Source organism: Cherax quadricarinatus, chromosome 53 (genome assembly GCF_038502225.1).
Source record: "Cherax quadricarinatus isolate ZL_2023a chromosome 53, ASM3850222v1, whole genome shotgun sequence".
NCBI lineage: Eukaryota > Metazoa > Arthropoda > Malacostraca > Decapoda > Parastacidae > Cherax > Cherax quadricarinatus.
The window spans coordinates 6,860,870-6,888,020 of record NC_091344.1 but is presented as its reverse complement, the minus strand read 5'-3'; the positions used below and the strand labels follow the sequence as shown (position 1 = coordinate 6,888,020).

The 27,151-nt window shown below is 45.5% G+C and overlaps 1 protein-coding gene across 1 annotated transcript in view; it reads left to right on the top strand.

Moving 5' to 3' along the window:
• The window catches only part of LOC128692405 (chitinase-3-like protein 1), an 81,272-nt gene extending 54,410 nt beyond the window's left edge, over window positions 1–26,862 (top strand). The window contains exon 12 of the mRNA XM_070096285.1: window positions 26,797–26,862. Coding sequence (XP_069952386.1) covers window positions 26,797–26,829 — 33 coding nt within the window. The 3' untranslated portion in view covers window positions 26,830–26,862. The remainder of the gene's footprint in view (window positions 1–26,796) is intronic.
• Window positions 26,863–27,151: the final 289 nt, after the last annotated feature.

Below are 27,151 nucleotides of genomic sequence, written 5' to 3'. Positions count from 1 at the left end.
AAGTGATATAGAATTCTGAGGTAGCAAGAGGACAGACCAATCATAAAGGATGGTGTTTATTTAAGGTGAGAACACACTTGTCGTTCATATATTTATATCAACTGTTCTAGAGAATGTAAGAGATGGGATTTAATTAAGATTATTTGCTATCTTCTTGTAATGTTCACTCTTGTTTTCTCAAAGTGTTTATATTCACATTTCTCCCCCGAGGTTTCAATCTAATCGCGTAGTGCTAATATGTTCTCACTGGCCCCAGCAGCACTCATGTTGTCAAGAAACAATCAAGAGTCTGTGCTCTCTCAGTTGAAAATGTAAACTGTCATTGTCTACTGCCACGATACTCCAGGTATAGCTTCAGATAGTGCTGCAAGCTGATGACTGACTTACCATGTATCTTCGGGCGTCTCATCGCCTGTGTAAATGAAGTTTAAAGTTCAGTCACACGCCTAGTCATGGGTTATGGTGACATAGGGAGGTAGAACGTTGCAGCAGACACCACAACAAGAGGTCGAGCATGTGTTCATAGGTTTCAAACTTTAAATTATTTGACTCGTTATTATATGCTCCGGGATTTTGTAATTTTTAGGAACTTCATTATCTAGAAAATCTTTCTTAATATAGTCCTTTAAAGCCGAAGAGTTACTATTGCTCTTCTCTGAGAGGCGAATCAGCGACATTCATGTCATTTTTTTATTGCTAATGCTCTAGTGCGATTACTATCTCACATTAAGATCAGTTCTTTACCTATCTGTAAAATAGGTACCTGGGCGTTATTCGACTGGTGTGGGTCGTATCCTGAGGACAAAATGCTCTGCGTAACAAGGGTCATTAATGTCACCTAGGCACAATGTACACTTTGTACATGTATTTGAAGAATATAAGATTATTATTATTATTATTATTATTATTATTATTATTATTATTATTATTAACCCTTAAATACATTATACAATCGATCTAGAGGTGAGATTAAGTTCTCTAGTAAGTCCATTCCTGTCAGGCCTCAACTAAGGACCAGAAGTATTTTGAGATGTCTTCTGACTACCAGTTGTCTTTTTGAGTCAGCTACCCACTGAGCCATAACCCGGCATTGTTTTTATTGCGGTTACAGAGTTGTGTGTGGTGATTCACGTTGCGGATCTATCTACCTGGAGTCTACCTGGAGGTTATTCCGGGGATCAACGCCCCCGCGGCCCGGTCCACGACCAGGCCTCCCGGTGGATCAGGGCCTGATCAACCAGGCTGTTACTGCTGGCCGCACGCAGTCCAACGTACGAACCACAGCCCGGCTAATCCGGCACTGACTTTAGGTATCTGTCCAGCTCTCTCTTGAAGGCAGCCAGGGGTTTATTGGTAATTCCCCTTATGCTTGGTGAAGGATAGAAGGATATCTCCCCTTATGCTTGGTGAAGGATAGAAGAATATCTTATATAATTCACGTGCCAGCTTTAACCAAACCAAAGTCGATGTGAGGACCTGGTCTTTACACCTTCACATCTCATATTTAACAAAGATTTTTAAGTTATACGGGATTTTTACGTTGTTATAACCTTCCATAAACACGGTATACGGTACTCGAAGAGCGGGAGAGGCTATTATGAACACACAGGGGAAGTAAGGAAAAGGGAGAGGCTATGATGAACACAGGGGAGTAAAGAGGACGAGGCTATCATAAACACGCAGGGGAGTAATGAGGACGAGGCTATCATAAACACGCAGGGGAGTAAAGAGGACGCAGGGGAGTAAAGTGAAACTACAATTATATTGATATTCTCGAGAAAGCGAGAGAAAGAAGGTGAACTTTCACTCTTGGAATTTCACCCAGCAGCCGTATTGATGTTGTTGAAATTGTTACAAAACTTTCTCCATTCCTAAGGCTCTTTCTATATTTTTTTAGTGGCATTACGAGTAGAATTTCTAGGTTATGTTGCCCTTTCACTTGTAGAGAGGAGGGCAGTAGCGAGGCTTTCACTAGTGTGATGCTGTCAGCAGCCCCAGAAGTTAACAATCACTGGCAGTGAGTGGTGAGTGCAGCTGAGAGCTTCTCCAGCTCCTGTACGAGAACTGTCACTGTTGCTGTCACTGTTGTCATTATGTTGCCACTGTTGCTGATACTGTTGCTGTCACTTATTGTTATTGTTGGCACTGTTGCTGTCACTGTTGGTACTGTTGCTGTCACTGTTATTGTCACTCTTCTATCACGGCTGTTGTCACTGACATAAAGGGAAACTCACCTCACAAGTCTCTCTTGCTTTCTTAGTTGATGTAAGGAATAGATTCTTTAGGAAGTTGAGAGTAAAAGATGGGATAGATTAAAAAAAAAAGAGGGAGAGTAAGAGCCAGGACTAGTCCCATCTGATTGGTTGAGTGGTTAATGAGGCTGCTAAAGCCTATCGACTACACGAGGGTCATTAAGGCTACACGTAACCTTTTTACCACCAGAAAGAATACATTAATTCCTACAAAAGGCAGGAATACTTAAGTCTCTAAAATAGACAAGAATACTTTAATCCCTATTCATTCCTCAGCCCCTTAACGTAATGATATGTATCTGTGTGTACAGCACAAGGCAGCCACTGTTGCTCTTGTTTGTTGAGCCGCTGATGTAAAGTGAACAGCAGCAGTGAAAGAGTCCTCATGGGAGGACCCCAGCATCTGGGTCGACAGGATATATCTACACAGAGAGCTGTATTTATCTCAGTGTACTCACCTAGTTGTGGCTGCAGGGGTCGATTCACAGCTCCTAGCCCCGCTTCTTTACTGGTCGCTACTAGGTCACTCTTCCTGTTCCATGAGTTTTATCATACCTCTTCTTATTATGCTGAGAGAGTTTACCTTAACCCCCTGTTTTAGGGATTGAAATATTCTTGACTGGGCACAAGACATTTGTGCCTAAAGGTGTATATCTCTCAGGAAGTGAGGAATGAGACACACCTGGGTATCTCGATTTGAAGTCGTTCACCAACGAATGACAGGTTTTTCAATCCAGTAGAGATAATAAACGAGTTACCGTGTGAGACACTTGTGCAGGACAACAGAAGACAACAGAGAATGAGGTAACAATGATACAGGACAACAGAAGATGAGGTAATGATGATAGAAGACAACAAAAGATGAGCTAATGACGATACAGGACAACAAAAGATGAGCTAATGACGATGCAGGACAACAAAAGATGTAATAAGGATACAGAACAACAGAAGGAAGCCGGCTGAAGGTGTGTTAACATATGATCAAGACCCGCGTCAGGAAACACTTGTCCTGTTTCCTGACTAACCTTACCTAACCTAACCTGAATAAACAAATCACAATAACGTGGCTAGAACAAATCACTTAACGTATACTTACGAAATCTTAATAACACGATTGCAAACAAGCAACGGAACGGGTGGGGGTATGAACCCCACAGTGAGTCGTAAAACTCCAGACCATTGCGTAAACTACTGCTCCAGCTGACTATACTAAGACTCCCTTGTCATGGCTTCAAACCCCCACCCGTTCCGTAGTTTCTTAACGTACAGAAAGATAAGAGAGGATTTGTCTCAACTTTTCCTTTTGTGAAAAGTTAAAAGAAAATTCTCAAGTCTTTCATTTCACTCATTTTCGTTGTTTTTGAACACATTTTGCAAAGCATAAACGGAAGCCCAAGTTGAAGGAAATGAGATAGTCAAAGTTTTCTTAATTTTACCCCAGTTCGTATGTCTCTCTCCACTTGAGTCTGAATGCCTTCCAACCCCCCATAAGTATGATCCCTTATGGGTTTAGCGTTTCCCGCATGAAAAAGACGCATACGTAGAGTTCAGGATATTTATTAGAGGCAACAATCTTCAGTGGAAACATTAGGAGGTGTTTCCTTAAGACATCTGCTGTACCTGTTCACCTATCAGTAAATGGTTACCTGGGTGTTAGTCGACTGGTGTGGGTCGCATCCTGGGTGTTAGTCGACTGGTGTGGGTCGCATCCTGGGTGTTAGTCGACTGGTGTGGGTCGCATCCTGGGTGTTAGTCGACTGGTGTGGGTCGCATCCTGGGACAAAACTGACGTTATTTGCTAGAAATGTTCTGCATAATAAGAAACTTTGTATATAGTAGTATGTCACTGATGTCAGCTAGGCTGTATACCTTGTACATGTACTTGTAGAATACCAGTAATAGCAGTAGTAGTACTAATAGTCGTAGTAGTAGTAGTAATAATAATAATAATAATAATATTAGTAGTAGTAATAGTAGTAGTAATAATAATAATCATATTGTTAGTGGTAGTAGTAGTAATAATAATAATAATATTAGTAGTAATTGTAGTAGTAGTGGAAAGGACTGAAGATGGCGCTCGTAGCAAAATGTTTCCTCTAATTAACGCACCGAACTGTACATTAGAGTTTTTCCCCTCATGTAACAATTATGATCAGACGAAACGAATGAGTTAGACATTTACATAAGGTTACTCAGGCATTGATTCTTGTCTGTTAAAAAAAAATGCCCAGCCCCTAAAAAATATAAAAGGCAAATTTTCCCTACCTGACACCTTCCACTGTTAGTATAAATAACTATAATTCAGAGTAATGGAATAAAAGGCGAGGCGGCTCCTGTGCGAGGGAGATACACAACACGTCGCTGTAATTTCACTTGAGAGGAGACACTGCAGGCATAGGATTTTTACACTCTGGCTACAGAAAGTGAACAGGCCTTATGCAGATTGATTTTTTGGTTTTTGTTTACTGGGAACATTCGTTCTTGATCGTAATCTAATACACCTCTGTACAGAACGGAATGCTGTTGTCCCCATAGCAGCTCATTCTGTCAGAAGTACTGTGTATGTGTAGTATACCAGTAACCAATACAATCCGTTATGTGATTCACTGCTGCCCTGCTAGCAGGGCAGCAGTGAATCACGTAAAGAGTCACCCTTTGAAAGTGTGCCTCGGATACTAACCTCAGTTCTAGACGAGATATACCAGAGTACAGGTCAAGGTTCTGAGCGCTCTCCTTATCATCTTAGTACATACTACCAAGAGAACCTACGTGTGTGTTTATTACCCAAATCCATCACCGAACTCCTACGACAACTCTGTAAGGTGAGTTTATTCTCTACTGGCGTGAGCAAGTGTTAATGATAATAATAATAATAATAATAATAATAATAATAATAATAATAATAATAATAATAATAATAATAATAATAATAATAATACGGAGAACAAAAAGCAGAATAATAATCTTTATTTATACAAGTGCATGATACAACTTATACAGACCATACTGTAGAGGAAACCCTGGTTATGCAGAGCATTTCGTGCAACTTAGGTTAATTTTTGCTCTCAGGATGCGACCCACACCAGTCGACTAACATCCAGGTACCTACTTGCTGCTAGGTGAACAGGGACAGCAGGTGTCTTAAGGAAACACGCCCCCAATGTTTCCACCTATACCGGGAATCGAACTACGGAGACTCAATGTGTGAGCCGAGGGCGCTACCAACCGTGTTCAATAAGAGAGCAGGAATCTTACTCTGGATAAGGGGCTGCCGCCGCTGGAAGGTCTTCCAGGGACTGCCTCCGCTGGAAGGTCTTCCAGGGACCGTCTTTTACCTGGATTGTCTCTGTTCTTCCTCTGCTTATCTTTGTGTCAGAAAACTTGGAAAGATAATTTTTTGAACTAGAGCTGAGAAAGAAGACAGTTTTTTCCCTTCTTTCCCGTCTTCCATCGTCTTTTCCTTCTTTCTTTACTCTCGTAAGCCCGTTTCTCTCTACCTCGGCCAAAGATGTCATTTCCTGGAGATAAATTGCATAAAATACCGCCAAGATGGAAAAATAGATATAAATGCAGTATAAAGCGATCCTTTATTGACTACGTTTCGCCCACACAGTGGACTTTATCAAGTCATAAACATATGTACCTGAGCAGAGAGTTCATGAGTATATATACAGAGTATATACTATGCTCATGTAGACACTAATGCATTATATTGCATTTGTGTCTATTTTCCCGTGTCAGTTCGTGCCTTGACTTTCCCAACACTTCCACTCCGAACCTTTACACTAAAATCTCTTCAGCTCCTCACCGCTTCAGTGCCACCCCTTCAATATCACCCCTTTCAATGTCACTTCTTCCATATCACCCCCTTCAATACCACCCTTTCAATACCACCGCTTCAATACCAGCCCTTCAATACCACCTCTTCAATACCACCCCTTCAATATCACCCTTCAATAACAACCCTTTCAATACTACCCCTAAAATACCAAAATATGAATGGTACTAAACTCCCAGTGTATATTCACTCAGAGATACGCACCTTGCCTCCTATTTTTCGCTGGTCACAGTAAAGATAAATCCACCTTGTGTAAATTCACATTGGAATTTGGGTATTCATAGCTAAAAAAAAAATATTGTGATTAGATTTACTCGTAAAAAATGCTCTTTTACATACAAGCGAACGAAGCAATAAACAGTGAATTAAGTTCTTGTAAAAAGCAGTTGAGTGAAAGGGAGGAAAGGATGTGAGAAATGGCGTGAGAGAACAGTGGTTGAGGACGTCATAGTGAACATTATATTCAAGAATGAAAAAATGAGAGATGGGTTAACCCTCCCCCCCTCCCAAAAAAAAAAAAAAAAAATACTCCGAGTGAGCAATATACGAAAAAAAAAATTCTGCCTGATATTAAAGTTGATGGATATCCTTATTTATTTTATCTGTTGCTGCGCCTCTCTCTCTCTCTCTCTCTCTCTCTCTCTCTCTCTCTCTCTCTCTCTCTCTCATGTATTCTTTGCCTACTCTTCTTGATAAGTATACTCTGTGTACAACTCCATAAACATTTCATCAAAACACCTCAACGCGCAACTTTACACCCATTCCACTGAGTTGACCAACTACACTCACCCACCCATCCAGTAATCCAGCCGACTAGCCCACTTGCTCACTCACCCACCCATCCAGTAATCCAGCCGACTAGCCCACTTGCTCACTCACCCACCCATCCAGTAATCCAGCCGACTAGCCCACTTGCTCACTCACCCACCCATCCAGTAATCCAGCCGACTAGCACACTTGCTCACTCACCCACCCATCCAGTAATCCAGCCGACTAGCCCACTTGCTCACTCACCCACCCATCCAGTAATCCAGCCGACTAGCACACTTGCTCACTCACCCACCCATCCAGTAATCCAGCCGACTAGCACACTTGCTCACTCACCCACCCATCCAGTAATCCAGCCGACTAGCACACTTGCTCACTCACCCACCCATCCAGTAATCCAGCCGACTAGCCCACTTGCTCGCACATACACCCATCCAATAATCCAATTCCATGCGCCCGTCATGCGAGCCACAGCACTCAGCTTGCGGTAATTCCATGGGGCGTTGCCACCCGAGTCAGGGGTTGTGTTTACACTTCTCACTCTCCTTGCTTGAAAGTGTCTCGTGTTGACTTAGCTAAATCACCTTCCGTGAGATTACTCGCACCCGTCACTCAGCTTCCTTATAATCGTTGCTTTGCTTGTCGTAAAAAAAGAAATATAATAATATAATAATTATATAATAATTGTAATAATAATTGTAATAATAATAATAATAATAATAATAATAATAATAATAATAATAATAATAATAATAATAATAATAATAATAATAAACAATGAACTCTGTTCCTTGTCCTGTGTTACCTCAGATCTTTGCTAAGCCAGTCAGACATCACCCTCTATTAGGCCAGTCGATAGAAACAGCCGCCTTATAGGCTTCACCGCTACAACGGTTAATAGCTTTGAACTTTGACAACAGTTACCTGTTCAAGGTCAACGCGGCACACTAACTCGTTTCCCCTTTAACTAATAGTCACAGTGAAATATTTTCTCTCTCTGTCTCACAGTTAGTGAGACTGTGAGAAGCGAGACGATTAGGAGACAGCTGTTATATCACACGACGAGCAGCCAACAGCAACTAAACTCTGGCTGTAGCCTTCTCAAAAACATCACTTCATCTAAGCACATTTATTCCCAGAATGACTCAAGTCTTGAACATGTACATGCAGCATAAAAGCATTACCGAAATAGTCAATTAATCAAATGAAACTCGTGGCCCACAGATGGCTCTAATTTCACCCTCTTTCCTACGTGTGTATTTCGCAATAAAAAATTAACGAAGGTTATGCTAGACATGACTTTCAAAGGAGTTGAGGTAGGTGACAGCGAGTAAACAAAAGTAGGAACTGTTATCTTGACCCTGTGTAAAAAACATTGTGTAAATAAAGAGAGCGGGAATGTCTTTTTACATGTAACGAGACAATGTGAAAATTTTAGCTCTTATTCTTGGAGGCAATGTGATCTTTTCTTGCTGGAAGGAATGTATAATTTTGCTGCTTGCTCTCTCTCTCTCTCTCTCTCTCTCTCTCTCTCTCTCTCTCTCTCTCTCTCTCTCTCTCTCTCTCTCTCTCTCTCTCTCTCTCTCTCTCTCTCTCTCTCTCTCTCAATACATCACTGTCTGATTTACTCTTTCATTTTCCCCCCTCTCTATTTTCCTCTCTGCATTCTCCCCTCTCTGCCTCCCTTCGCACTCTCTGTGCCTCCTTTCTCCTCCGCGTCCCTCTCTTGCCCTCTCCTCCCCGTCAGAAGCAACACAGACAGCGGCCATCAGAGTAGCTAAGAATCCATTACAGATCTGAAGTGCGTTGAGTGTAGCCGTAAGCTGTCTCAGGTTGCAGCTTCTCTGATCATTGCATCGCTAGTAAAACATGTATACATATGTATATAGCAAATATGTACCTCATGTAAGTGGGACGGACTTGGTAGTCGCGCACATGCGGCATATATACCTCACGTGTATTTAAAGTTGACTTGCTAGCCAAATAAATATACAGTAGATATACCTAATGTGTGTGTGTGTGTGTGTGTGTGTGTGTGTGTGTGTATGTGAAAATGAGGGAGAGTACGTGGTTAATATACATGACCAGTTTTGGGTTTCTCTGCAGACAACCCGTCCTGAGGCTATGGGTTCCTGTTCATGCCTATTCCATCAGACCTGTTCCATTAGGTTGTTTCTCTTCGTATTCATGGTATTCGTTACCGAAAAACTGATGAATTGCAGGCTTGTGCAACACCTGTGTATCTTCATTGTGATGACGTTTCGCCATTCGGGGGCTTAATCAGTTCTATACAGAGATAATATATGGAAAGCAGTGAAAGCTGAGGTAATCAGTCCCTCAGCCTTGGGACTGATTACCCCAGTGCCTTCTTATTAGTGCATCTGAAACAGGCATTAAGACAGACTTATATTCTGGATCAATAGCTCTAAAAGCATTTTTTTTGTCTTTATAAAAGTCTACTGTTGTCCATCAATATAGCTGGCACAACACTACACCACCTGCCCCCTTTCTCACCCAGCATACACCACCTGCCCCCTTTCTCACCCAGCATACACCACCTGCCCGCTTTCTCACCCAGCATACACCACCTGCCCGCTTTCTCACCCAGCATACACCACCTGCCCCCTTTCTCACCCAGCATACACCACCTGCCCCCTTTCTCACCCAGCATACACCACCTGCCCCCTTTCTCACCCAGCATACACCACCTGCCCGCTTTCTCACCCAGCATACACCACCTGCCCGCTTTCTCACCCAGCATACACCACCCACCCTCTTTCTCACCCAGCATACACCACCTGCCCACTTCCTCACCCAACATACACCACCTACACCCTCCCTCACCAACTTACACCACCTACACCTTCCATTGTTGCAACACAAAGGCTTACAATCATTTACTTACGATATCCAATAATAGCAAAATAAATGTTTATTGCTTAATAAAATATATATATAAATGTATATATATATTTGTACGAAATAGCTATTTTTCTATACTGTATTGTAAACTAGATTTCCAATACACTTTAGAACAGTAAGTGGCAGGCGAAAGTTCGTTTCGTCTGTCGAAGTATTTTTGTAAGCGATCACCGGATGCGTGTGCAGTGCGCTGCTGCTCTGTTCTGAATGATGGTTATACAATGGGAACAAAAGCTAGACAAGTTTACTTTGTCATAATCCACCACGCAGGATGGTGCTTGTACAGTGTTGAAATGTGTCAGCCTGAGCTGGGTGACTTCAGTAGTGTCAGCCTGAGCTGAGAGACCTCAGTAGTGTCAGCCTGAGCTGGGTGACTTCAGTAGTGTCAGCCTGAGCTGGGTGACCTCAGTAGTGTCAGCCTGAGCTGGGAGACCTCAGATGTGTCAGCCTGAGCTGGGAGACCTCAGTGGTGTCAGCCTGAGCTGGGTGACTTCAGTAGTGTCAGCCTGAGCTGGGTGACTTCAGTAGTGTCAGCCTGAGCTGAGAGACCTCAGTGGTGTCAGCCTGAGCTGGGAGACTTCAGTAGTGACAGCATGAGCTGGGTGACCTCAGTAGTGTCAGCCTGAGCTGGGTGACCTCAGTAGTGTCAGCCTGAGCTGGGTGACCTCAGTACTGTCAGCCTGAGCTGAGAGACCTCAGTGGTGTCAGCCTGAGCTGGGAGACTTCAGTAGTGTCAGCCTGAGCTGGAAGACCTCAGTAGTTTCAGCCTGAGCTGGGTGACCTCAGTAGTATCAGCCTGAGCTGGGTGACCTCAGGAGCGTCAGCCTGAGCTGAGAGACCTCAGTGGTGTCAGCCTGAGCTGGGTGACCTCAGTAGTGTCAGCCTGAGCTGGGTGACCTCAGTAGTGTCAGCCTGAGCTGGGAGACCTCAGTAGTGTCAGCCTGAGCTGGGTGACCTCAGTAGTTTCAGCCTGAGCTGGGTGACCTCAGTAGTGTCAACCTGAGCTGGGTGACCTCAGTAGCGTCAGCCTGAGCTGAGAGACCTCAGTGGTGTCAGCCTGAGCTGGGTGACCTCAGTAGTGTCAGCCTGAGCTGGGTGACCTCAGTAGTGTCAGCCTGAGCTGTGAGACCTCAGTGGTGTCAGCCTGAGCTGGGAGACATCAGTAGTGTCAGCCTGAGCTGGGTGACCTCAGTAGTGTCAGCCTGAGCTGGGTGACCTCAGTAGTGTCAGCCTGAGCTGAGAGACCTCAATGGTCTCAGCCTGAGCTGGGAGACTTCAGTAGTGTCAGCCTGAGCTGGGAGACCTCAGTAGTGTCAGCCTGAGCTGGGTGACCTCAGTAGTATCAGCCTGAGCTGGGTGACCTCAGTAGTGTCAGCCTGAGCTGGGTGACCTCAGTAGTTTCAGCCTGAGCTGAGAGACCTCAGTAGTGTCAGCCTGAGCTGGGTGACCTCAGTAGTGTCAGCCTGAGCTGGGTGACCTCAGTAGTGTCAGCCTGAGCTGGGTGACCTCAGTAGTGTCAGCCTGAGCTCGGTGACCTCAGTAGTGTCAGCCTGAGCTAAGAGACCTCAGTGGTGTCAGCCTGAGCTGGGAGACCTCAGTAGTGCCAGCCTGAGCTGGGAGACCTCAGTAGTGCCAGCCTGAGCTGGTATAAAGGCCTTGTTTGGTAGCTGTAGAGCGGGTAGTTAAATGATATACTTCTTCGGAGGCTTCTTACTTTATTGTTAAGTAGTGGTGGGTTACACAGGCTTGTGTGTTTGTGCCCATGGCCCGGGCAGGGCCATGCCACGAGAGAGAGCTGGGAGTACTTGTGTCTTGATGCCAGGCCGCTGTGTGAGTGAGGGTGAGGCAAGTCTGGGCATACTGAAGTGGCAAGGCCTATAGATGGCAGCACTTGAGTGGCGCGAAATATGAACTAAGCTGGCAGACAGCATGGGCTGTCTGTGCAGACAGTACAGGCTGTCTACATACGCTCGGCCACCTACCGCGCGTCGTCCCGACGCGACAATACTGGTAGTAAAAGAAACTCGGTCTCTCTCTCGTAGGAACAGGGCACAGAACACAAAATAAAAACATATATATACATATGGACATGAAAAAAAAAACTTCCTACAGGGAGGGAAGAAAAAAACGTGGGGTGTGCTAAACATCGTGGTCATAGGCAGTGAGCGTCGAAGGGCATCACTGCACGCCTTCCTGCGTCTGGACAGGTACTGCAACACGGGAGACATCGCTGCGGCTGAGCTGTGACGTAACAGGGTACGGTCTCCTCTGGAACGGTGAAGCAGACATCGTAGGAGTCGCTGCAGGTTTTCACTCAACCTGGGGCACGACATGCTGGTGCCCTCGAGTGAGGCGTCGACAAAACTCGGCAACTGGGCAGGACTTCTGGCAAGCGACTCAGGACACTCCTCGACTGGTACTGTCGCTGGGCTGTCACTGCCGGCGAGCGTGGAGCGAGTTGTGGAGCGAGTCGTGGCAGAGACGACTGGGCGAAACATCTGGGAGTCGTAACATCATACACCAGACTGCAGTGAGCGAGCTAGCAGTCAAAGTGACATCTTCTTTGTGCAGGCTGCTCACTGAAGCTTGTGACACGAGGCTGACACAGCGCCTGCCGACAGGGCTGGCTGCGGCTTGACGAGTATCATCTCTCGACAGCTGGAGTTATAGCAGAGGTTAGTCTAAGCGTCCCCAGACTTGTTTCTCTACATATAACTGCACTCTGAAGGTCTGGAGGTGAAGTGAAACAAATCTCGATGGGAATCGTAGCAGGTACGATTCTACAGAACATCACGAGCGACGAGCATAAAAGCTTTCTGTACAAGGGGGCTCATACGCTCAGGGCTGAGAAATCAGCTGTCAAACACTGGTCAGGCGGGTGACTTAGTGGTACAATTCAAGGGTCTGACCACAGACCTCACTGGACACACGGAACTTTAAAAACACACCGCTGTACATACGGTACAACATGGCTTAACTAGCAAATGATGCTTTTCTGCGCATAAAACTGACTAAGACATACTAAAATGTGAGAACACTGACTGAGAGGAATTAATTAACACACGACATATATTTTCTCTCAATCTTCTCGACAATACTGAAATAATTACTAGAACACTCGATGTGACATCATGTGATGTCAGGCGTGATGTCGCAAGGTGACGTCAGCAGCAGTGACGTCAACAGACATCTCGAGGTGACGTCAGGCAGACATCGTGAGGTGACGTCAGCAGACATCGTGAGGTGACGTCAGCAGACATCGTGACGTCATGAAGTCGGGCAGCATCGTGGGTGGCGTCGATGTGATGCGGGCAGCAGACCACAGCATGAGGCCTGGGATATCAGGTAACTCACGTGGCTTTGTAGGTCTACGTGATCGCCCACACCCACGTGACGTCGTAATCCACGTAGCTTCGAGTGGCCTCGGGCACTCGGATACACAGCACTGGCAATGAATTCATACGAAAAACAGCAGAAAACACAGCAGAGGGAGTGGGCAGTGGTGAGTGGTGTATGGTAGACGGGTGAGCGTGAGGAGGGCGAGCATGGGCAAGGTGAGGAACAGCCACTTCCTCTCCTCTCCTCTCCTCCCCCACCCACAAACACGTGGAGAAGCTCACACTGGACGCAGAAATCACCACAAAACTCTGGCTTGCTGAAACAGCTGTGCTGAGCTGAACAACAACAGCAACATACAAGTGACGCTGAACACGTGACTTGAGAAACAGCGTGGGACGCTGTGGCGTGGAGTCACTGGGACGCTGTAGCGTGGGGTCACTGTGACGCCACTCACAATTCTCGGAGAATTTCGATAAATTTCGGCTGGATCCTGCTTGTACCTGTGTCTGGATGCTCAAACGTGCAGACACGACATCAGGATAACTCGTTGAGAGACGGATGCTTCTTGTGTAGGGTGATGAAGTGAAGGTGACTTCATACCTCTCCTTCCTCTCTCCAGGGTAAACACAACGCTGCGACCACCGCTGGTACCAATATAAAGGCCTTGTTTGGTAGCTGTAGAGCGGGTAGTTAAATGATATACTTCTTCGGAGGCTTCTTACTTTATTGTTAAGTAGTGGTGGGTTACACAGGCTTGTGTGTTTGTGCCCATGGCCCGGGCAGGGCCATGCCACGAGAGAGAGCTGGGAGTACTTGTGTCTTGATGCCAGGCCGCTGTGTGAGTGAGGGTGAGGCAAGTCTGGGCATACTGAAGTGGCAAGGCCTATAGATGGCAGCACTTGAGTGGCGCGAAATATGAACTAAGCTGGCAGACAGCATGGGCTGTCTGTGCAGACAGTACAGGCTGTCTACACTGGGTGACTTCAGTAGTGTCAGCCTGAGCTGGGTGACCTCAGTAGTGTCAGCCTAAGCTGGGAGACCTCAGTAGTGTCAGCCTGAGCTTGGAGACTTCAGCAGTGTCAGCCTGAGCTTGGAGACTTCAGCAGTGTCAGCCTGAGCTGGGAGACTTCAGCAGTGTCAGCCTGAGCTGGGAGACTTCAGCAGTGTCAGCCTGAGCTGGGAGACTTCAGCAGTGTCAGCCTGAGCTGGGAGACTTCAGCAGTGTCAGCCTGAGCTGGGAGACTTCAGCAGTGTCAGCCTGAGCTGGGAGACTTCAGCAGTGTCTCAGCCTGAGCTGGGACACTTCAGCAGTGTCAGCCTGAGCTGGGAGACTTCAGCAGTGTCAGCCTGAGCTGGGAGACTTCAGCAGTGTCTCAGCCTGAGCTGGGACACTTCAGCAGTGTCAGCCTGAGCTGGGAGACTTCATCAGTGCAGTAACTCTATCATCCAGTATTACAGCAAGGGTTCAACAGCCACGTCAGCTTCAAGCATTCATTGAGTACACACCTTCCAGTGGATGCCTGGATAATGATGATGAAGGGCTCTTGAACAGAGGAGTTGGAGTTACTCTTCTTCTTCGGTTTAAACTTTACTTCCCTTGCCCCGATGGGTGCAGCGCTCTCCCACGAATGTAACAATAATACTATTAAAAAAATGCTTCCTGTATATATATATATATATATATATATATATATATATATATATATATATATATATATATATATATATATATATATATATATATATATATATATATACATAGATAGATAGATAGATAGATGTCGTGTCGAATAGGTAAAACTGGTCAATTAGCAAGAACTCATTTAAAATTAAGTCCTTTCTAAAAAAATTTCATATGAATTTAAAGACTTTTTTTTTGTTTACGTTAACGTAAAAATTAATAATTTTGTCACGCAGCAAAGTGTTTACAACTTCCTGCACTTAAATTTATTTCTCATTGCAAACAAAAATATACTGCTCGAGTGAGGGATTATATACGTGTACTTTGTGACGGTGAGTTTCTTCGTTCATCCTGAAGTGTCGTTGACCTCCTGCTGGGGAGGTGATGAAGTGTCGTTGACCTCCTGCTGGGGAGGTGCTGAAGTATCGTTGACCTCCTGCTGGGGAGGTGCTGAAGTGTCGTTGACCTCCTGCTGGGGAGGTGTTGAAGTGTCGTTGACCTCCTGCTGGGGAGGTGATGAAGTGTCGTTGACCTCCTGCTGGGGAGGTGCTGAAGTGTCGTTGACCTCCTGCTGGGGAGGTGATGAAGTGTCGTTGACCTCCTGCTGGGGAGGTGCTGAAGTGTCGTTGACCTCCTGCTGGGGAGGTGCTGAAGTGTCGTTGACCTCCTGCTGGGGAGGTGTTGAAGTGTCGTTGACCTCCTGCTGGGGAGATGCTGAAGTGTCGTTGACCTCCTGCTGGGGAAGTGCTGAAGTGTCGTTGACCTCCTGCTGGGGAGGTGTTGAAGTGTCGTTGACCTCCTGCTGGGGAGGTGTTGAAGTGTCCTTGACCTCCTGCTGGGGAGGTGTTCAAGTGTCGTTAACCTCCTGCTGGGGAAGTGCTGAAGTGTCGTTGACCTCCTGCTGGGGAAGTGTTGAAGTGTCGTTGACCTCCTGCTGGGGAGGTGCTGAAGTGTCGTTGACCTCCTGCTGGGGAGGTGTTGAAGCGTCGTTGACCTCCTGCTGGGGAGGTGTTGATGTGTCGTTGACCTCCTGCTGGGGAAGTGTTGAAGTGTCGTTGACCTCCTGCTGGGGAGGTGTTGAAGTGTCGTTGACCTCCTGCTGGGGAGGTGTTGAAGTGTCGTTGACCTCCTGCTGGGGAGGTGTTGAAGTGTCGTTGACCTATTGCTGGGGAAGTGCTGAAGTGTCGTTCACCTCCTGCTGGGGAAGTGTTGAAGTGTCGTTGACTTCCTGCTGGGGAAGTGCTGACGTGTCGTTGACCTCCTGCTGGGGAAGTGTTGAAGTGTCGATGACCTCCTGCTGGGGAAGTGTTGAAGTGTCGTTGACCTCCTGCTGGGGAAGTGTTGAAGTGTCGTTGACCTCCTGCTGGGGAGGTGTTGAAGTGTCGTTGACCTCCTGCTGGGGAAGTCCTGAAGTGTCGTTGACCTCCTGCTGGGGAAGTGTTGAAGTGTCGTTGACCTCCTGCTTGGGAAGTGCTGAAGTGTCGTTGACCTCCTGCTGCGGAAATGTTGAAGTGTCGTTGACCTCCTGCTGGGGAAGTGCTGAAGTGTCGTTGACCTCCTGCTGGGGAAGTGCTGAAGTGTCGTTGACCTCCTGCTGGGGAAGTGCTGAAGTGTCGTTGACCTCCTGCTGGGGAGGTGTTGAAGCGTCGTTGACCTCCTGCTGGGGAGGTGTTGATGTGTCGTTGACCTTCTGCTGGGGAAGTGTTGAAGTTTCGTTGATCTCCTGCTGGGGAGGTGTTGAAGTGTCGTTGACCTCCTGCTGGGGAGGTGTTGAAGTGTCGTTGACCTCCTGCTGGGGAGGTGTTGAAGTGTCGTTGACCTCCTGCTGGGGAAGTGCTGAAGTGTCGTTCACCTCCTGCTGGTGAAGTGTTGAAGTGTCGTTGACTTCCTGCTGGGGAAGTGTTGAAGTGTCGTTGACCTCCTGCTGGGGAAGTGTTGAAGTGTCGTTGACCTCCTGCTGGGGAAGTGCTGAAGTGTCGTTCACCTCCTGCTGGGGAAGTGTTGAAGTGTCGTTGACCTCCTGCTGGGGAAGTGTTGAAGTGTCGTTGACCTCCTGCTGGGGAAGTGCTGAAGTGTCGTTGACCTCCTGCTGGGGAAGTGTTGAAGTGTCGATGACCTCCTGCTGGGGAAGTGTTGAAGTGTCGTTGACCTCCTGCTGGGGAAGTGTTGAAGTGTCGTTGACCTCCTGCTGGGGAAGTCCTGAAGTGTCGTTGACCTCCTGCTGGGGATGTGTTGAAGTGTCGTTGACCTCCTGCTTGGGAAGTGCTGAAGTGTCGTTGACCTCCTGCTGGGTAAATGTTGAAGTGTCGTTGACCTCCTGCTGGGGAAGTGCTGAAGTGTCGTTGACCTCCTGCTGGGGAGGTGCTGAAGTGTCGTTCACCTCCTGCTCGGGAAGTGCTGAAGTGTCGTTGACCTCCTGCTGGGGAGGTGCTGAAGTGTCGTTCACCTCCTGCTGGGGAAGTGCTGAAGTGTCGTTGACCTCCTGCTGGGGAGGTGCTGAAGTGTCGTTCACCTCCTGCTGGGTAAATGTTGAAGTGTCGTTGACCTCCTGCTGGGGAAGTGCTGAAGTGTCGTTGACCTCCTGCTGGGGAGGTGCTGAAGTGTCGTTCACCTCCTGCTGGGGAAGTGCTGAAGTGTCGTTGACCTCCTGCTGGGGAAGTGCTGAAGTGTCGTTGACCTCCTGCTGGGGAGGTGCTGAAGTGTCGTTCACCTCCTGCTGGGGAAGTGTTGAAGTGTCGTTGACCTCCTGCTGGGGAAGTGCAGAAGTGTCGTTGACCTCCTGCACAGGAAGTGCTGAAGTGTCGTTGACCTCCTGCTGGGGAGGTGTTGAAGTGTCGTTGACCTCCTGCTGGGGAAGTGCTGAAGTGTCGTTGACCTCCTGCTGGGGAAGTGCTGAAGTGTCGTTGACCTCCTGCTGGGGAAGTGCTGAAGTGTCTTTGACCTCCTGCTGGGGAGGTGCTGAAGTGTCGTTGACCTCCTGCAGGGGAAGTGCCAAAGTGTCGTTGGCCTCCTGCTGGGGATGTGCTGAAGTGTCGTTGACCTCCTGCTGGGGAGGTGATGAAGTGTCGTTGACCTCCTGCTGGGGAAGTGCTGAAGTGTCGTTGACCTCCTGCTGGGGAGGTGCTGAAGTGTCGTTGACCTCCTGCTGGAGAAGTGTTGATGTGTCGTTGACCTCCTGCTGGGGAAGTGCTGAAGTGTCGTTGACCTCCTGCTGGGGAAGTGTTGAAGTGTCGTTGACCTCCTGCTGCGGAAGTGTTGAAGTGTCGTTGACCTCCTACTGGGGAAGTGTTGAAGTGTCGTTGACCTCCTGCTGCGGAAGTGTTGAAGTGTCGTTGACCTCCTGCTGGGGAAATGTTGAAGTGTCGTTGACCTCCTGCTGCGGAAGTGTTGAAGTGTCGTTGACCTCCTGCTGGGGAAGTGCTGAAGTGTCGTTGACCTCCTGTTGGGAAAGTGCTGAAGTGTCGTTGACCTCCTGCTGGGGAGGTGCTGAAGTGTCGTTGACCTCCTGCTGGGGAAGTGCTGAAGTGTCGTTGACCTCCTGCTGGGAAAGTGCTGAAGTGTCGTTGACCTCCTGCTGGGGAGGTGCTGAAGTGTCGTTGACCTCCTGCTGGGGAAGTGTTGAAGTGTCGTTGACCTCCTGCTGGGGAAGTGCTGAAGTGTCGTTGACCTCCTGCTGGGGAAGTGCTGAAGTGTCGTTGACCTCCTGCTGGGGATGTGCTGAAGTGTCATTGACCTCCTGCTGGGGAGGTGCTGAGGTGTCGTTGGCCTCCTGCTGGGGAAGTGCTGAAGTGTCGTTGACCTCCTGCTGGGGAAGTGCTGAAGTGTCGTTGACCTCCTGCTGGGGAGGTGCTGAAGTGTCGTTGGCCTCCTGCTGGGGAGGTGCTGAAATGTCGTTGGCCTCCTGCTGGGGAAGTTCTGAAGTGTCGTTGGCCTCCTGCTGGGGAAGTGCTGAAGTGTCGTTGGCCTCCTGCTGGGGAAGTTCTGAAGTGTCGTTGGCCTCCTGCTGGGGAAGTGCTGAAGTGTCGTTGGCCTCCTGCTGGGGAAGTTCTGAAGTGTCGTTGGCCTCCTGCTGGGGAAGTGCTGAAGTGTCGTTGACCTCCTGCTGGGGAAGTGCTGAAGTGTCGTTGACCTCCTGCTGGGGAAGTGCTGAAGTGTCGTTGGCCTCCTGCTGGAGAAGTGCTCTCCAGTTAGCTGTATTTCACCTCTTCAAGAGCTCAACCTCTTTCTCTTAGCTGTAATTAGTCTCAATCTATCCTTATTCACTGTATTTCCTCTACACAAACGAGTTCTGCTGTATCCTTCCATATCCTTAGACGCGTCTCACTATCGGGACACATATTTACCCACCGCTAAAATGCCTCTATCAGGAGTATACATTTCTAGCAATTTAATTCTAGCATTTTCATCCTGCGTAGAAAGTTTGCTTTTGGTAAGCGCGAAGAAATGTGATCTAATCGCGAGGCGGGCGAGACGTCTGTGAGAGACGTCTCGCCCGCCAGGAGTTGTACCCATCTAATACGGGGATGTGAGAATAGAAATTTTGTGTAGTTCTCGGAGTAATAATTTGTTTGCTCTTGATAATACAACGGTAGTAGAAGTGCATAACAGTAGAAGTAACAGTAGTAGATGTGTATATCAGTAGTAGAATTTTATAACAGTAGAAACAACAGCAGTAGAGGTCTATAAAAGTAGAAGTAACCGAAGTAGAAATCTATAACAGTAGAAGCATTAGTAGAAGTCTCACCTCTTCCTTCATTTATTCTGTTAAATAACGATGTACACATTTTTTTTTAATAAGATGATAATTTCCTTTGCTGACTTTGGTCGTGCCGGAGATAGTGTGACGAAGTGAGGCTTTTCTATCCTATCTTCAGTACTCTCTCTCTCTCTCTCTCTCTCTCTCTCTCTCTCTCTCTCTCTCTCTCTCCCTCCCTCCCCCTAACATCCTTCTTTCCCTGACATCACTCTCGCTCTGGCATCATCTTTCCCTTAATATATCGCAGAGTTAAAGAGGTGGTATGAGGAAGCAAGCTTTCCAACCCTGCCCTCTGGCGTTACCTCTCCCTCTCTCTCCCTCTCTCTCCCTCTCTCTCCCTCTCTCTCCTCTAACGAGCACTTGAGGATTCAGCATGATTAAGAACACGAGTTATTACCAAGTGTTATATTAGCAACGTGTTCTTCCCTTCCCACAGCTGATTATAAAACCTGGCACGAGTAATTGCCTCATAATAATGTGATTTTGTAAGCGTTTACCTAATATTGAATGTCTTGTCATAAACATAGAGTTTAGAGTTTATTTCAATTCCTATTCTACGGATTCAAGTGTTTGGTATTGTGCAGGTGACATTTGTCTTTAGTGATCCTCTTGTAGTCGATAGGTTTTTACACCTAATTAACCAGCTGGATATAAAATGAAGTTGGAGACTATTGTGACGGGAAGCATAGATGACATTCTCTCGTTGGACCTGAGTTCTTAGTTTTTTTTCTTATTTTTATAGTTATATTATGTGCAACAGCTAGGTATCTTTATTCCGAAACGCTTCGCCTACACAATAGGTTTCTTCATTCTATTACAGTAGGCAACAGAAGCAGTTGATATGTAATCAGTTCATCACCCTCGAAGACGTAGTTTAGAGGTGGTCAGTCACTCAGCCTGGAGAAGAGCTCTGTTCCAAAGTCTGGAACAACGTGAAGCTTCGCAGTGTTCCAGACTAAGGCTCAGACTGTGGATATACAGTGATACCTCTCATAACCGAACTTTATGGGCCGAGGCCGATTCGGAAACACGGAGTTTCCGGATACGTAAGGGGGAAAAAATGTGCATCCGTACCGTCATATCGCCATCGGCGACGGTGTTGTAGGTTTAAAAAACGAGTCCAACATCGTCTGGCGGTGGGACCAGACACTCTGGACTCGAATAACAGCCTCCCAGATTTCACGACCCACAGGACCATGACTTTTCAAATGGGCTGTGGACAGTGGATACTCCAAATACTCCAAAAGTGTTACGGCACCTGCCCTTGATGCTGATGTTTTTGGTCTTGGAAGCATTGAGTCGTCATCGTCGACGTATCGGAACGACTGTTCCGATGTTTCGGTAATAATTTTAGAATTTCGCCCGTTCTCGGGCCTGCGGATATTGACGAGGTTGGGATAATGGCCGGCCGGATATGTGAGGTATCACTGTACTCTCAGTATCCTCAACTAGTGTCAATTGCTATTTTCCAGTATATTAAGGCATTAAGGTATTTGAATCACTATGCTGACTGCACTTACAACAGACCATCAGTCAGTAACTCAGAGTCTAGAACAGTTCTCTACACCTAATATATGAGCATAAATGTTATAATAATATGAAGATACTTGGTATAAAATATCTACTCGATACAGTCCACTGTGTGGGCGAAACGTTGTCAATAAATTATTGCATTAGTCTGCATTCTCTTTCCAGAATAATGAAATGTGGATTAATGACGTAAACTATTTTATAAAATATTATAATTTTCTAATTAGTATTTGCGTTTAATTGGCTTCTTGTTTTAAATGATTTTTTATGTTAAATGTAATTATGTTGAGTCAAAAGTTGATGTCAAAAAAGTGTTTTGATGAGTTGTGTATTTTGATGATTTTTGCGTTTAGAGAGCCACACCCGAGAGGACGATCCTGTGGATTGACCAGTTAGAGTCCCATAGCTTGGTTGGTAGCGCACTCGGCTCACACATTGAGTGTCCGTAGTTCGATCCCCAGTAGGGGTAGAATCATTGGTAGCATGTTTCCATAAGACACCTGCTGTCACTGTTCACCTAGCAATTAGTAGGTACCTGAGTGTTGTGGGTCGCATCCTGGGAAAAATATTGACCTAAGTTGCTCGAAATGCTCTATATAATATTATTAATATTATTGTACCCACACCACCGTATGTTCTCGGATGACGGTGCAGCACCTAGCTTGGCGGAGTGCGTCATTCTTGAGAATTGTGTGGACCACACACCCGCTCACCATGAGGCGGGGCAAAGCAGCATGGGTTAGACTCCTCGGCTAGTGACAGTGTTGTCATTGAATATTATTAATATTAATATTATATTTTTGCTATTATTATTACCTGTACAATAACTTTTTACCTAACACACTTATTAAAGCAAACTCTAAGTGTGTGTGTGTTTATATATATATATATATATATATATATATATATATATATATATATATATATATATATATATATATATATATATATATATATATATATATATATATATATATATATATATATATATATATATATATATATATATGTCGTGCCGGATAGGCAGAACTTGCGATCTTGGCTTAAATAGCAATGCTCATCTTGCCATATAGGACAAGTGAAAATTTGTGTATGCAATAATTTCGCCAAAATCATTCTGAACCTAACGAAAAAAATATATTTCACTGTGTTTGTATAGTATTAAATTACTGTAAACAAATCTAAAATATATTTGGTTGGGTTAGGCTAAAATAAATTGCGCTTGTTATAATAAGGTTAGGTAAGTTTTCTAAGTTCCTTTTGGTACAAAATTAAAATTTTTTACATCAACATTAATGAAAAAAATATATCTCTAAACGTATAAGAGAAAATTTTAGAAAAGACTTAATTTTAAGTGAGTTCTTGCTAATTGACCAGTTTTACATATTCGGCACGACATATACATATATATATATATATATATACATATATATATATATACATATATATATATATATATTTATATATATATATATATATATATATATATATATATATATATATATATATATATATATATATATATATATATATATATATATATACTGAGAGGAACATTACTTTCAGTGAATATATCCCTGGGTGAAAAATCTTTCTGGTTTAATAACTGGAAACTCCTCGACATCTGTGCTTATTCCACCCCCAGAGAAATTCTCTAACCCCTGAAGGTGACGTTAAGAAAGGTTAAAAATCTTGTTCTCTATCTCTCTCTCTCTCTCTCTCTCTCTCTCTCTCTCTCTGTAATATAGTTGGTAGAATTACCGACAATATGTAAAGTAAAAGGACACAAGTGCAACTAATGTGACATTTTATTGTGGCAACGTTTCGCTCTCCAGGAGCTTTATCAAGTTCCTGGAGAGCTCCTCGAGAGCGAAACGTTGCCACAATAAAATGTCACATTAGTTGCACTTTCTCTCTCTCCCTCTGTATCACACACACACACACACACACACACACAACTGGGAAAACCTGGAGCCACATGGGGGTCCCGAAACATGGAGAGCCAAGATGTTGGACGTGGTGCTGGAAAACCTCAATCACCAACATGTTAAGGACACTACCAGAGTGAGAGGGGAGGATGAACCAGCAGGATTGGACCTTGTGTTCACCCTGGGCAGCTCAGACATTGAGGACATCAAGTATGAGAGTCCCCTAGGAGCTAGCGACCACGTGGTTCTGTGCTTTGAATACATAGTAGAGCTGCAAGTGGAGAGAATAACAGGAGTAGAATGGGAAAAGCCTGACTATAAAAGAGGGGACTACATAGGGTTGAAGAACTTCCTGCGGGAGGTCCAGTGGGACAGAGAACTGGCAGGAAAGCCAGTAAATGAAATGATGGAATATGTAGCAACAAAATGCAAGGAGGCAGTGGAAAGGTTCATTCCCAAGGGCAACAGTAACAACGGGAAGACCAGAACAAGCCCCTGGTTCACCCGACGGTGTAAGGAGGCAAAAACAAAGTGCAATAGAGAATGGAAAAAGTACAGAAGGCAGAGAACACACGAAAATAGGGAGATCAGTCGCAGAGCCAGGAATGAGTACGCACAGGTAAGGAGGGATGCCCAGCGACAGTATGAAAATGACATAGCATCGAGAATCAAGACTGACCCGAAACTGTTGTATAGCCACATCAGGAGGAAGACAACAGTCAAAGACCAGGTGATCAGATTAAGGACAGAAGGTGGAGAACTCACAAGAAATGATCAGGAGGTATGTGAGGAGCTGAACAGAAGATTTAAGGAAGTTTTTACAGTAGAGACAGGAAGGGCTGTGGGAAGACAGCACAGAAGGGAACATCAAGAGGGAATATACCAACAAGTGTTGGATGACATACGAACAACTGAGGAGGAGGTGAAGAATCTCTTAAGTGACCTTGACACCTCAAAGGCGATGGGACCGGACAACATCTCCCCATGGGTCCTTAGAGAAGGAGCAGAGATGCTGTGTGTGCCTCTAACCACAATCTTCAACACATCCCTTGAAACTGGGCAACTACCTGAGAAATGGAAGACAGCTAATGTAGTCCCCATATTTAAGAAAGGAAACAGAAACGAGGCACTAAACTACAGACCTGTGTCTCTGACATGTATTGTGTGCAAAGTCATGGAGAAGATTATCAGGAGGAGAGTGGTCGAACACCTGGAAAGGAACAAGATTATTAATGAAAACCAGCATGGGTTCATGGAAGGCAAATCTTGTATCACAAACCTCCTGGAGTTTTATGACAAGGTAACAGAAGTAAGACACGAGAGAGAGGGTTGGGTAGATTGCGTTTTCCTAGACTGCAGGAAGGCCTTTGACACAGTTCCCCACAAGAGATTAGTGCAGAAGCTGGAGGATCAAGCACACGTAAAAGGAAGGGCACTGCAATGGATAAGGGAATACCTGACAGGGAGGCAGCAACGAGTCATGGTACGTGAAGAGGTATCACAGTGGGCGCCTGTTACGAGCGGGGTCCCACAGGGGTCAGTTCTAGGACCAGTGCTATTTTTGATATATGTGAACGACATGATGGAAGGAATAGACTCTGAAGTGTCCCTGTTCGCAGATGACGCGAAGTTGATGAGAAGAATTAAATCGGACGAGGATGAGGCAGGACTGCAAAGAGACCTGGAGAGGCTGGACATGTGGTCCAGTAACTGGCTTCTCGAATTCAATCCAGCCAAATGCAAAGTCATGAAGATTGGGGAGGGGCAAAGAAGACCGCAGACAGAGTATAGGCTAGGTGGACAAAGACTACAGACCTCACTCAGGGAGAAAGACCTTGGGGTGACCATAACACCGAGCACATCACCGGAGGCACACATCAACCAAATAACCGCTGCAGCATACGGGCGCCTGGCAAACCTGAGAATAGTGTTCCGATACCTTAATAAGGAATCGTTCAAGACACTGTACACTGTGTATGTTAGGCCCATACTGGAGTATGCAGCACCAGTCTGGAACCCACACCTGGTCAAGCACGTCAAGAAGTTAGAGAAAGTACAAAGGTTTGCAACAAGGCTAGTCCCAAAGCTCAAGGGAATGTCGTACGAGGAAAGGTTAAGGGAAATCGGACTGACGACACTGGAGGACAGAAGGGTCAGGGGAGACATGATAACGACATACAAGATACTGCGGGGAATAGACAAGGTGGACTGAGATAGGATGTTCCAGAGAGGGGACACAGGGACAAGGGGTCACAACTGGAAGCTGAAGACTCAGACGAGTCACAGGGACGTTAGGAAGTATTTCTTCAGTCATAGAGTTGTCAGCAAGTGAAATAGCCTAGCAAGTGAAGTAGTGAAGGCAGGAACCATACATAGTTTTAAGAAGAGGTATGACAAAGCTCAGGAAGCAGAGAGAGAGAGGATCCAGTAGCGATCAGTGAAGAGGCGGGGCCAGGAGCTGAGTCTCGACCCCTGCAACCACAATTAGGTGAGTACAATTAGGTGAGTACAAGTGACTCAATTTTCATGCACATTTACCTCTTAAGAAAGTTTACCACGCCAGGTGGTTAATCTTTCATACAGTTACCCCTTAATTCAACTCTCGTTAGGCACGTCATTAGTTAAAGAAAACGTAAGAGGAGGAGGGGCAGCAGCGGTAACAGAAGGAGGAGCAGCAGCATTATCATCATCAGCAACAGTAGCAACAGGAGGAGGAGCAGCGGATTTATGATCATCATCAGCAACAACAGCAGGAACGATAGCAACAGTACGAGCAGCGGTATCATTATCAGCAGCAGCAGGAACGACAGCAAAAGCAGCAGCATCAACGACGACAGCATCAACGTACAACTTCAAAAAAAATTCTGCGTGTCAGCTACATGATTAAGACCTACCATGCCAGGAAACACTTGTCCTGTTTGTCCTATGACGTGAGAAATATCACAAACTGAGTGATCCTCATGTATCAGTTGATTTTATTCCCAATTAACAAACCAACAGAAGGCTCCTGTCCTCTACGATGTCTGGTTACTTCCCATCACAGATTAAATAGTCTTACCTGAACACCTTCCCTTCAAAATTACTTTTTCTGGCTAAGATAGTCGAGGACCCAGCAGGACCAGCGTCGCTCTTGCTTAACAGAAAGTTACATAAGCTAAACCTACAAGTAAACTCCTGAACTTGTGCGCCTACCAGCTGGCCAAAACCTGAATGCCGGTACGGATCTTAATACCCAGAAATCCATAAAAAACAAAAGGGCAGAATACCGTTTAACAACAGATTTAGTGCTAAGATCAGATTTTAGATCTTACCACCGAAGTGGCTAGTTTATTGTGCAACCCCATATCCACAACAGGCCTAGGAACTAGGCGCCTAAAGGGTTTACAGGAGTACATCTGGATTTATATCTACAGTTCACTTATCTGTTACAAGCAACTTTAGGAAATTTGCTTAATATATCTGGTATTTTATTTTCTTAAATAAAATATCTTGCTATGTTACATAGGTTATTATACTGTAGCTCTGTATTCCTCAATGAGTGAACAATTAAGCACATAATATTCAAAACAGCGACCATAGCGCTAGGACTCGGTATAAGTTAGTCTTCCCGGCCGACTGCCCCTGAGGACGGTTTAGTCTATTGGCCACTATTCTGAGTTTGTTAACCATGCATCGATCCCACTGATAATTTATCATCTGCTCGAAATGTACAGCATGTTAGTGTCTCTGTTTTGTACCTGACAATACTTTATTACATGTAAACTACATTTTGTATATTTCAGAAAGAAATAAAGTTTGTCTGTGCTGCGAGATGATTGGTTACCTTGCTAACGTAGCTTGTATGACAGGTATGTTTTATAAAGATAAGGTTAATTAATATTTCTTATCGTACTCCAGGTTAACTGGCGTTAATATGATTAGAAAAAATATTTAGATAATGGTAAGACAAATGAGACCTTCAACTACATTCAGTTTGGTAACAGAGCTGCAGATGTGTCTCTTAACATAAGGATAAATGGATCACCTATCACAAAACTCACAGAGGGAAAATTCCTAGGAATCCACCTTGATAATAGACTCAAATTTCAAACACATATACAACAAATTTCCAAAAAAAATTCCAAGACCGTAGGCATA